General features: G+C 43.4%; 1 protein-coding gene across 1 annotated transcript in view; it reads right to left on the bottom strand.

The window, feature by feature from the left end:
• GTF2H4 (general transcription factor IIH subunit 4) overlaps positions 1-11,164 on the bottom strand; it is a 13,297-nt gene extending 2,133 nt beyond the window's left edge. Inside the window, 12 exon segments of the mRNA XM_015825276.1 lie at positions 106-117; positions 463-578; positions 709-839; positions 1,707-1,839; positions 2,059-2,142; positions 4,314-4,382; positions 4,482-4,593; positions 6,412-6,500; positions 8,196-8,292; positions 9,223-9,354; positions 9,943-10,047; positions 11,002-11,164. Of these exon segments, the coding sequence (XP_015680762.1) occupies positions 106-117; positions 463-578; positions 709-839; positions 1,707-1,839; positions 2,059-2,142; positions 4,314-4,382; positions 4,482-4,593; positions 6,412-6,500; positions 8,196-8,292; positions 9,223-9,354; positions 9,943-10,047; positions 11,002-11,135 (1,214 nt within the window). The 5' untranslated portion in view covers positions 11,136-11,164.
• Positions 11,165-12,618: the final 1,454 nt, after the last annotated feature.

Here is a 12,618-nt window from a genome sequence, read left to right as displayed (position 1 = left end):
TGGAATTGGGTATGTCTAGTTTAACGAAGAGAAGGACGAGGGGGGACATGATAGCAGTGTTCCAATATCTCAGGGGCTGCCACAAAGAAGAGGGAGTCAAGCTATTCTCCAAAGCGCCTGAAGGCAGGACAAGAAGCAACGGGTGGAAACTAATCAAGGAGAGAAGCAACCTAGAACTAAGGAGAAACTTCCTGACAGTCAGAACAATTAACCAGTGGAACAACCTGCCTCCAGAAGCTGTGAAGGCTCCAACACTGGAACTCCGAAATGGTATAGAGTTTCCTGCCTGAGCAGGGGGTTGGACTAGATGACCTCCAAGGTCCCTTCCAACTTTATTATTATTATTATTATTATTATTATTATTATTATTATTATTATTATTATTATTATTACTACTACTACTACTACTACTACTACTACTACTATTACTATTATTACTACTATTATGTTGTAAACTATTACAAAGAGCGACATTTTTCTTTGACGTCGTAATCCATTGGGTCCTTTATCTCCTGTGGTCATTTCCTCACCTGTTTTAGCATCACAGCATGAGCTCTTGTCCGTAGGAAATGAATGATCTGTAGCAAAAGAGGATCATAAACATAGGCATGTTCTATTTGGGACTCCGTCATTGAAGTTTTAGCCGCCACCCAACCAGCCGAGAAAAGCAGAGCAGAACTCCGACGTCCCCTTTAAACCTATCCTCACCTGATCGGCCGTGATGCCATTGGCAATGGCCTGCTGTGTGCTCTCTCGGGTGACTTGAGCCACCACCAAGTTAGGGAAGCGATACAACATCTCAGAGAAGAGGGCAATTAGTGCAATCTGTAATTCTGAATCTGGAAATAAGCACAGAGAGAAGGAAATGTAACATTTTAAAACATGGTTTCTCAAGCTCAGCCACTTTAAGGTGTGTAGACTAAAAAAAACCCCAGAATTCCCCGCCAGTGTGGCTTGGCTGAGGAACTCTTGAGAGTCGAAGTCCACACACTTTAAAATGGCTGAGCTTCAGAAACACTGCTTTAAAATAGACGAGCAGCCTTCTCCAGTCTGGTGTCCTTTAAATACTTCAGTGTTTCTCAATTCTGGCCATTTTAATGTATGGGCTCTACCAGGGGTCTTCAAACTTGGCCCTTTTATGACTTGTGGACTTCAAGTCCCAGAATTCCTCAGCCAGCCATGCCTGCTGAGGAATTCTGGGAGTTGAAGTCCACAAGACATAAAAGGGTCAAATTTGCAGACCCCTCGGCTATAACCCCCAGAATTCCTCAGCCAGTATTGTCCCTCCCCCCCTGCCCAAGAGGGCAAATTAATACTTAATTTTGGATTACATCTTTTGGTTCAAAGTTTAATCTAAAAGATGCCTTTTAAAACAGAGGGATGGAAAGTAAGTATTTTCAAATAATGGAATCTCCCCTGTTTAATGTATTTAATGGAGTGTATTTAATGGGGTGGTCCCCACACTTTCTTTCAGAAGCTGACTTATATCAGGATAGCAGACAATTCAAGAAATATTGTCCTATGTCACATGAAGAAAGTGATCGTGGCTAAATACTTTTTTCCCTCAGTCAGTAAAGCAAAAGCTCGGCCATGTGTTATACAGCCAAGAGAATTTTTTTAAAAAATGGGTTGGAAGCACCGATTCCCAATTCTGAATTAGAACAGGGATGAGCCTACAAAGGATGAAAATCAGTGTGGTTTCAGACCTGTGTATGCATAGATCCTGTAGTTTGTCTCCACCACAATGAAGCCTTGATTATGGGTATCCACGGTGGTACCTGAGATGCCGGAGGAAAGATTAATAGCTAAGCGGGTGGGATAGTAACGCCTGGATTTTCTCTGTAAAGAAAGAAGGAAAGACATTAGTAACAAGTTTCTGGCAAGTTCAGAGTTGCCTAACAGTATATCTTTCAGAAGAAAAAATCTACAATTTCAATTCACAAACTCCAGATTCTTGAAGAAATTCCTAAATGCTCTAATATCTAATATAAAAAAGACAATTCATCTTTTTTAAAACTTTGGTTCAACTCCTCATATAATCCCCCTACTGTTTTATACCTTTCTTTGAAACACCAGGCCAAATTCCCGGAGATGCTGAAGGAAATTCAGAAGAGAATCACTCATTCCTTCCACAGAATAATCCTGAGAACAAAGAAATTGGAAAAGAATTTGTTCACAGGCAAGTACATTGCACGAACATCTTGATCAATTAGTGCTTAAGGACCAGTAGATGAATTGCTATGAATAGTCAACCAGATCACATTTGGGAGGCACTGCAAGAATTCTTCTGCTGATTTACCTGTTAAGAGTCAACTATTGAGGTTGCACTTATTCAAAGATGAATGCATATAAGCCAACACATGTCTGGGCAGACATCAGTCATGCTTTGTTTTCTGAACAATTAAGATATGCTTGTAATGTCATAATTTAAATTGAGCATTTAGCAAATGCACTATTTCTGCACAGCCACTTAATAATAATAATAATAATAATAATAATAATAATAATAATAATAATAATAAAGTTGGAAGGGACCTTGGAGGTCATCTAGTCCAACCCCCTGCTCAGGCAGGAAACTCTATACCATTTCGGACAAACGGCTGTCCAGTCTCTTCTTAAAAACTTCCAGTGTTGGAGCATTCACCGCTTCTGGAGGCAGGTTGTTCCACTGGTTAATTGTTCCAACTGTCAGGAATTGCTCCAATTTTCTAGGTTCTACGCTTGCAAGACCCTGTGCCTTTCAGCTTCACCCCTCAGAGATTATTGTTTAGCTTAGTAACGCAATATAATCTAGATGTGAAACTTTAATTAGGGTTAATTCAAGGAGCAGTTACCCCCTAATTGCAGCTATAGGGTTAGTTTCATGAACCAACCTTGTGCACAGCAGTCCTTGCATTCACGATGATTAACAAAGCCAGATTTTCTATTATATTCATAACCTCTGCTTTCTTCATCACTAAATTCATTTCCAAATTTTTCTCCTTAAGCTTTTGCCTAACAAGGGAGTTTCTTCCAATGTTACCCACACAACAAAAAACACTGTAATATACGGCTAAGTCTAAGCTTCAGTGACTGGCTCAAAGTGATCCAGTGCTTTGGTGATCAAGCAGGGGACTTAACACCAAGTCTCTTTTAAGTCTACTTAAGCTACTACAAATGGAGACAGTCCTCCTATTCAAGATTCTTCTGTTCTATAGAGGACTTTGCCCATCACTGATAAATAGATAAGAAATACAAGTGGTTTCGTCGACAAGTTGTAAAAAATGGTCTCTTGAAAGTCACTGGAAAGAGCTTTATAAATGGAAAGGGAACTCCTCTGCCCCCAAGACACTATGAAGGCATTGCAAAGGGCTACGAAGCCTCCATAGATAGCAATGATGCAGTTGCAATGAATAATAATAATAATAATAATAATAATAATAATAATAATAATAATAATAATAATAATAATAAAGTTGGAAGGGACCTTGGAGGTCATCGAGTCCAACCCCCTATTCTACTAGGCCAGGGGTAGGCAACCTTGGCTCTTTTATGACTCGTGGACTACATCTCCCAGAATTCCTGAGCCAGCCATGCTGAGGGGAAAGGGAGAGGTTTCCAAGCTGAGCCATGCCGGCTCAGGAATTCTGGGAGTTGAAGTCCACAAGTCATAAAAGGGCCAAGTTTGAAGACCCCTGTGCTTAGCTCCTCTCTTACCAGGTTAAGAGACAGAGGACAGACTTGGGCTCTTTACTCGGGGACAGGTGAGTTAAATTGAATGGATGCCACCATTATGTAGATATGGACTAGGCCAGGGGTAGGCAACCTTGGCTCTTTTATGACTCGTGGACTTCAACTCCCAGAATTCCTGAGCCAGCTATGCTGATGGGAAAGAGAGAGATTTCCAAGCTGAGCCATGCTGGCTCAGGAATTCTGGGAGTTGAAGTCCACGAGTCATAAAAGAGCCAAGGTTGCCTACCCCTGTACTAGGATATTGCAAAGGTCAGCAAAATGATCAGAGGGACACACATAAATGAATCAAGAGATTCATGTTAAAAAATGACAATAAAGTTGGGATATTGTAAACAATACGGGTGGAATGAACGGAGAGATTATCCCAAGCTGGTACTGTTCTTAGATGGTCTAATTATGGGACTTTTCTCTTCCTATATCTTTTTTATTCCTTTTATAGAGCGTCCTAAACTTCTGCAGAACACCACATTGGTAATAATTACTCTACTCGCTTATTGACTTAATATATAACCCAACTTCTCACCAACGAACGTTGCTCATACGGTAGATAAGAGAGAAGTTCCTTCTTCTACCCTTCTCACCTTGCCAAGTGTGGAGAAGCTGAGCTGAAAGAGAAAGGAAAGAATCTCCACCAAGTCCATGCCCCTGGTCTGTAGAGTGATGCAAAAAAAGGGGGGAAAAAGGAATTAGAAGCAGAAACAAGAAAGGGGCAGAATAACCAGAGCTGAGATGGCACTGTTTCTCCTCACCTCTGCTGACTGGAGATACTGGAGCATGAAGTACCACAGCTGCGATGAAGTATCTAGCAACAGGAACTGGAAGCCAGAGGATGTGATGCAGGGAGGTTCCCCAGGCTCACTACTGGGGGGAAGAAGAGTAACTCAAGAAAAAATCCAGAAAAGAAAAATTTGTTCTTGGTTTTGCAAAGTTGTACCCAATTTGCACATGGTTCACAGTGATAGTGGCTTCTGTTCCCCGATGCTACAGGGGATTGACATGCTATGTATCCTGCCACTATCTGAGTGTTCACGTCTGACAAAATAAGGACCTTGGAGGTCTTCTAGTCCAACCCCCTGCTCAAGCAGGAGACCCTAGACCAGGGGTAGGCAACCTTGGCTCTTTTATGACTCGTGGACTTCAACTCCCAGAATTCCTGAGCCAGCATGGCTCAGCTTGGAAACCTCTCCCTTTCCCCTCAGCATGGCTGGCTCAGGAATTCTGGGAGTTGAAGTCCACAAGTCATGAAAGAGCCAAGGTTGCCGACCCCTGCCCTAGACCATTTCAGACAAATGGTTGTCCAATGTCTTCTTGAAAACCTCCAGTGTTGGAGTACCCTCAACTTCTGGAGGGTGTTCACTGATCAGCCATTCCACTGATTAATTGTTCTAACTGTCAGGAAATGTCTTCTTATTTCTAGTCTGGGTCTCTCTTTGATTAGTTTCCATCCATTCCACTAGTGTGTGTGTGTGTGTGTGTGTGTCCATACTAATTACTGTGCCTCCCATCTTTCCCTGGTGCCAATCACCCAGTCCTTTGTAGAAGTTTCGCCATCCCTTGTTCTCAGGGATATGAGTTATGGCAATGTAACACACCAATTGCCTCACCCCACATAAGCCTACGATTGTGTGCAAAGTTAACCTGGGCAATGAATTTATGACTCAGTATGTTGTCCAAACTCCACCCCCCTCCCCAAAAATGTACTCAATATTTGTGTGTAGTCTGTTTCGGTAGTACTATAACCTTCTACAATGTGGCTATTGAAAAAAAGGAATGATTGGAAATCTTGTTGGGCAAGAAATAAATATACCAATTTTTAAATGTGACATTTAAAATATAAATGTTACAAGGATTCTTGCTCTCTGCATGCAAAACACCAGTCTCCTCACTTTATATAGACCAGGGGTCTCCAAATCTATGGCTGACTTGAAATCTACAAGTCTTAAAGTTGCCAAGCTTGGAGATCCTTGATCTAGTCAAGCCTGACCAGGATTTTTTAAAAAAAATGATACTTACTCATCAGTTGCTCAAGACCACTCCCTAGGAAGGTCCTAACCCAGTGATGGTGAACCCTTTAGAGACCGAGTGCCCAAAAACTGGCCCGCCCCCCGGCCCGCCCTCGCTCTGCCCCCTGCTCCACCCGCCTGCAAAGCCACTCACCACAGATCGCCCCAGGCCGCCTTGCCATGGCAGCCACGCTCTCTGCCTGCACCTCGCAGCATCATCTGCACGTGATGGGGCGCAAGGGCGGCGTCTTGCCCCTGCTGCCCAGCTGCCATGTGCTTGGCTGCGCTGCTCTGCGTGGGCCGCGCCTGGGGGAGCCTCTCCTCCGGGCAGGCTGCTGGTGAGGAGGGGGCTGTGGGGGGAGGTGGGGCTGCGGCAACGGGGCGCCTGCCCACAGAGAGGGCTCTGAGTGCCACCTCTGGCACACGTGCCATAGGTTCGCCACCACTGTCCTAACCCATAGTTTGAGAACTTCTGCAGTACATCATGATCAGAGGGCAAACATATTGTCTGAATACAACCCCCGTCTTTCTGCACAGAGGTCCTTTTCTCCTAATGTCAAATCTGAGGATTCTCAACTGTTCTTAAAACAGACACTGGGCTTTTTTTTGAAGGCTGGAAGAAATACTTTGGGAAGGGGTTGATTTGCATGTCTCTCTCTCTCTCTGTGACACTTACCTCTTCATCAGGCCAGCTTCAATCAGCAGCTGAGCCAGGTCCTGACTCACCGCTGCACTAGGAGAGCCTACCATGAAATGCAGGATGACCTAAATTGGACAGTGCAGAGAAAGAGAAGAAAATTGCGATGCCTGTGGAACTATGTCCACAGTGATGTTTGGTAAAGTCAGTTCATTGTGGGCCATGCACCATATGGAAAGGCCACCTGGTCAGAGGGGATTCTATGAATGGCTGTAACTCCACTCATCATTATAGCGTGTATTTCTTTGATGGGCAGAATTCTAGGACAGACCCAATTGAGGGATCCTGGTTTCTAATGGCAACTACTCTCAGTTGAAATTATATGAAGTATGAAGTAATAGGCCACTGCAAATGCTACTAAAAGACCATACAGACCACCTGAGGTAAAGGGATAGTATGGAATTGAGAGAGAAACATGGATTCCCCTGGTGAAAAGGAAACACAATGGTGTTTCATCATGAGTGAATTCAAACAGGAGCTTAATCCTCCCTAGAAGGAAACACACCATTCTAAATTCTCAGGTTCCAAGAAATTTTAAAGTGCTAAGAACAATGTTAACCAAAGCATATCAGAAGATCTTCTTTCTGCATGATTAATCTGCTATTTTCCCAAAAGGAAGGCTTTTGAACTAGACCAGGGGTAGGCAACCTTGGCTCTTTTATGACTCGTGGACTTCAACTCCCAGAATTCCTGAGCCAGCATGACTCAGCTTGGAAACTTCTCCCTTTCCCCTCAGCAGGGCTGGCTCAGGAATTCTGGGAGTTGAAGTCCACGAATCATAAAAGAACCACGGTTGCCTGCCCCTGAACTAGACCCAGGCAAGGAAGGAGAGGAAGCAGCAGTCTTGGCTGACTTTACTGGCAAGCGGTAGGAGAGCACTGCAACAAAGTCGGTCTTTTTAAGGTAGTCCTTGACTTATGACCACAACTGGGATCAGAATCACTATTGCTAAGCCAGATGGTTGTTAAGTGAGTCACGCCCAATTTTATGACCTTTTTGCCATAGTTATTAAGCATATCTCTACAGCTAAGTTGTTAAGCAACTCTGGCTTCTCCCCATTCACTCTGCTTCTTGGAAATCACCTGTAGAGATCGCAAATGGCAATCATATGACCCTGGGATCAACCATCCGAGATACGTGCCAGTTACCGAGTGTCCAAATTTTGATCACATGACTGTGAGGATGCTGCAACAGTTGGGTGAGGGCTGTTCGTAAGTCACTTTTTTTGTTGTAACTGTCAAGAGTTGCCCTCGTACCCTTCAGCTTCGTCTTGCTTGCTGCCAGCCTGCCATGGGGGACGGCGGGGGGGGGGACACACAAGCTGTCTCTGTGTGTGGGAACACCGACCGCTCATCCAGAGACAACATCCCAAGGTCAAAGTCTGGGAATGGAATGGAACGTCTCACCAACTAACCTGCTACAGTAGAGACCATTCCCAAAACAATTTATTCGAACCTAATTGGACAATGGAGGACTTGCAAGGGGAGAAACGGGATGGAGGAAAAGTTAACTGGGGATCTTTGGCAGCTAAATCTCAGTTCTGGCTCTGCTTTCCTGTAATCCACTTGGCTTTTAGTAAAAGTATACTTTTCACTATGAATGGAGTCAGGAGTCTTTCTTTCCTAAAAGGCCACGTTGGGGCAGGTGCGACAGTAACTTTGAACAGTCACTAAACAAAAGACTTTAAGGCTGTAAGTCAAGGATCCCATAATGTAATGCATCCCATAATGAATCAGGCTACTGAGAGAAGGCAAAATGCTCACCTCCCACCTTTCTTCTGCATACTTATCCAAAGATGGGACATCTCGGGCGTGCTTATCTGGGCCCAGTTGGCTAGTATCATCAGACCAGGCTTTACCTCTGCGGACACAGAATTGAGAAGCAAGAAACTCCATTATTATTTATAGGCTATGAGAAAGTAGGATAGCACTAGCAATGTCCTCATCCACTACACAAGAGTATTTGTAAGGATTCTTCATTTACATCACAATGGGTCTTTTGTAAATTCTGGATGCAAAAGTTAACGCCTTCCCTGATTTCTGAAGGAAATGGTAGGACTTGAGCACCAAATATTGTTGGTTGAAGCTCTTCAAAATGTTCTGTACTCCATAGCCCAATAATGCTGCATGCTTTGAAGATTCCCTCAGATTACATTGATTTTAATGGTTTGTTTTGCTGTCCATGGCCACGAGGAAGCAGCAGGGAACACATAGTGTGCAAATCCCAATCACTGTTAGGTTGTCATCATAATGTAAAGAGGTTTACATTATCAGTACAACTTCTAAAAGGTTAATAAATGTAAATTGTACAATTAAAGCTGTCAGGAAGTTTCTCCTTAGTTCTGGGTTGCATTAAGGAGAGAAGCAACCTAGAACTAAGGAGAAACTTCCTGACAGTGAGAACAATGAACCAGTGGAACAACCTGCCTCCAGAAGCGGTGAATGCTCCAACACTGGAAGTTTTTAAGAAGAGACTGGACAGCCATTTGTCCGAAATGGTATAGGGTTTCCTGCTTGAGCAGGGGGTTGGACTAGATGACCTCCAAGATCCCTTCCATCATCATCATCATCATCATCATCATCATCATCATCCATGACCTGGATGACTGAGAATCTCCATAGACATCTGACCCCACAGTAGCTAGTTTGCTGCCCATCTGTGAAGTGGGAGGGTCCCAAAATACACCCCTTTCAGAGGTCTGAAACCATCTCCATCTTCATCAGTGCCGTAATTTCTATGAGCCTCTGCCTTCACTCTCCAACCTTAAGAATCTGGACGGCCTTCACTCACCCTCCCAAGAGAGCGATGCGTAGATTTTCCTTGAAGATGGGGTTCAAGACGATCCCTTCGAGGCCCCCTGGAAGCAGCTGGGTGTGCCAAAGGCGCAGTCCCAGCAGGATATCCGAGCTCTCCTCTTGTTCCCTGAAACAGAGCCCATCATGAATTTGGGAAGTGTAGTTCCTTGATTCAGGTAGTTAATTAAGATTAAGACAACTAAGAGTAATTACGGCAACTCCTTAATCAAGGAACTACCAAGAAGAAAACAACACTTCCACCGACACTGACAGGTCTATAAACACTGACTATATATAAACAGACAGCAAATCCCACTCCTTTCTAGCACTGATGATATTACCTAGTTGGGTAGTGAAACGTCTGCAAGAAAGCAACCAAGCTCAGAGAGCGCCAAGGACTCCACAGGTCAACCCTGACTTACAAATAATTTTTTCTATTAGTATGTTGCTACCGTTGTGGCTTTTGAGGGTTTTTTTTTAAAAATCCTAATATGTTAGATGTCTCGAGTTGTCATTGTAAACGAGGCGGTGAATAAGTTTATTAAATAAATGAAAATGAACATGAGCTTTATTTGTACCAGCCAGCCATGTTGCTACTTACGGAATATCTCAATGCAAAGTATAAATTTAATCTTACAATGTTCATTTGAGCAATCATCATTTTTTTTTAAAAAAAAACTTTGCTAGACAAGCAGAGCTTGAGCTACAAACTTACTTGACATATTCCTTCTTCACCCACAGGGCCACGGCTGCCTGGCGAAGAGGCTGTTCCAGAAAAAGCATCCGCATGACATAATTTTTGGCTAACCCAGGCAGTTCCCTGAGAAGAGAAGAATGTAAGGTCAGTGTCACAAATAAGTGTTTTTTTTTTCATAGCCAGGCAAGGTCTGCCAGAGTCTATTTCAGCTGCCACCTTAATGGTTGCTTGTGCTTCGGCTCTAGCAGGGGTAGGCAACCTTGGCTCTTTTATGACTCGTGGACTTCAACTCCCAGAATTCCTGAGCCAGCCATGCTGAGGGGAAAGGGAGAGGTTTCCAAGCTGAGCCACGCTGGCTCAGGAATTCTGGGAGTTGAAGTCCAGGAGTCATAAAAGAGCTAAGGTTGCCTGTCCTTGGGCTATAGTGACAGACTGCCATGAACTAAGCGCAGTGTTTCTCAACCTTGACAATTTTAAGGCATGTGGACTTCAACTCCCAGAATTCCACAGCCAGCAATGCGGGCTGTGGAATTCTGGGAGTTGAAGTCCACATGCCTTAAAATTGTCAAGGTTGAGAAACACTGAACTAAGGGGAGGGGGGAAGGCAAGGGGGAAAATGAAAGTGAATGCTGTATCTCTTTGAGAGGCTGCTTCAAGGTCACCCGCATACCAGCTGCATACCATCCTAAGCTTGGACTGGTTGTTAGGAAAACATCCTGCCTGAACCTGACTACGTATGTGGGGGAGGATAGACAATGGAAGGTAGCTAAGGGAGGGAAAAGTTGAACTTAATGATTTTGGCATATGATTCTCAGTTCTGGCTATGCATTACTGCAACGCACTTGGCTTCTAATAACAGTGCTTTTCTCAACAAACGGATCGTTTTTATTTAAAGGTTTAAGTGGTGGCAGGTCTGACAGCCTATTTGGCAAAAACCCTGGGTCCAACATCAAGAACCAGGAGCAAGGTATGTGCCTTCAAATACATAAAGTTAATGCATTTGGATTTTTAATCTCCAATCTGATCCCCAGCTGGCCAAAATTCTAATAGTTGAGGGCAGACAAGATTCTCCCTTACCGAAGGACAGCAAGACAAGTGGCAGGATGATTATACAGCCGATCCAAAATCCCAGGGCTGAGACCTCGCAGGTATTCGTGAAGGTTCTTGCATTTCAGCTGCACTCTCTGGAGTTTCATCACCGACTCCGTCATGACAGCTACCCTTCATCACCGGGACATTTTTCTGCAGAGGCTGTGGATAGTTGGAAGAAAAAAACCATCTGGTGAATTTCAGTAACACAGTATGCTCACTGTGAACGGAACTAGCACTGGGATAAGCACAAAACCACATTTTTCAGGAAAGTCTGTGAATCAAAACACGCACCCAGAAATCTGTGGTATAATATTCAGGATCACCTGTTCTCATACAGCTCACCTTACAACCATTTGTTTAGTGACCATTTGAAATTACAAGGGTAGGGGAAAATGTGATTTCGACTGGTCCTCACAGTGTGTCAATATCCAGCTTGAGAATTTGTCTGAAATGTTATAGGGCAGTGGTGGCGAACATATGGCACGTGTGCCAGAGGCAGCACTCAGAGCCCTCTCTGTGGGCACGTGCGCCGTTGCCCCAGCAGAGTTCGCCAGAGTAGCGATCACATGGCGTTTGGAAGCGACAGGGCAAGAAGTGAGCGAGCAAGTGGCGTTGGTCCCCCAGGGATGTCCCAGAGATGGCAAATACTTCATCTTTAAAAAGAAAATTACAAAAAAAAAATCAAAAGAATGAACTAAAATACAAACTAAGAAAAGAAAAAAACCCTCTAATTAATATACTTATCAATAGCCACTGGATTACCAATAAATTTGCTAATATAATCTGAACAATAAAAAAATTATAAGATATCACAGAATATCTGCCATAGAAATACATACTGCTACATCCTTTGATTAGTAAAAAATATTGCCTTTTCCAAAACAGACAGATCACAACCCTTTCTTCGCCTCTTGAATAATACCACTTTCCTAATTTCTTAATATAATTCTTTTTGCACCATGCTCCACTCGATACAGCCATAACGGGGGAATGGATAGATTCATTTGTTCCTAATTAAAGGTTGTGGTTACAATATCAGAAGCTACAGTATATAAACCTTTTAAGATAGATGGATTTAGGCATGAATGGATGACACAAACAGAATACATGATTAGATCTCTATCCAGCCAGAGATAGAGACAGATGTTAGACAATAGGCAGAAATAGATAAGGATAGAAAGAATGTAGAAATAATAGAAATAGAAAAAAGATACATATATACTGTACATGTATGTACAGTACATACGTACGCAATAGACAGAGGTAGGAGAGACTTTCAGTGGGGAAAAATCTCGATATATATTGCTGCTAATTAGAATAGAACAGAGCTGGAAGGACCTTGGAGGTCTTCTAGTCCATCCCCCTCCCCCCTCCCGTTCAAACAGGAGCACCTATACCATCTCAGACAAGCAACCTAGAACTAAGGAGAAACTTCCTGACAGTTAGAACAATTAACCAGTGGAACAACCTGCCTCCAGAAGCGGTGAATGCACCAACACTGGAAGTTTTTAAGAAGAAACTGGACAGCCATTTGTCCGAAATGGTATAGGGTTTCCTGCCTGAGCAGGGGGTTGGACTAGATGACCTCCAAGGTCCCTTCCA

The sequence above is a fragment of the Protobothrops mucrosquamatus genome, unplaced genomic scaffold (genome assembly GCF_001527695.2).
Source record: "Protobothrops mucrosquamatus isolate PMUCROS unplaced genomic scaffold, P.Mucros_1.0 scaffold2580, whole genome shotgun sequence".
NCBI lineage: Eukaryota > Metazoa > Chordata > Lepidosauria > Squamata > Viperidae > Protobothrops > Protobothrops mucrosquamatus.
The sequence above is the reverse complement of the archived record's forward strand: the minus strand, read 5'-3'. Positions and strand labels throughout refer to the sequence as shown.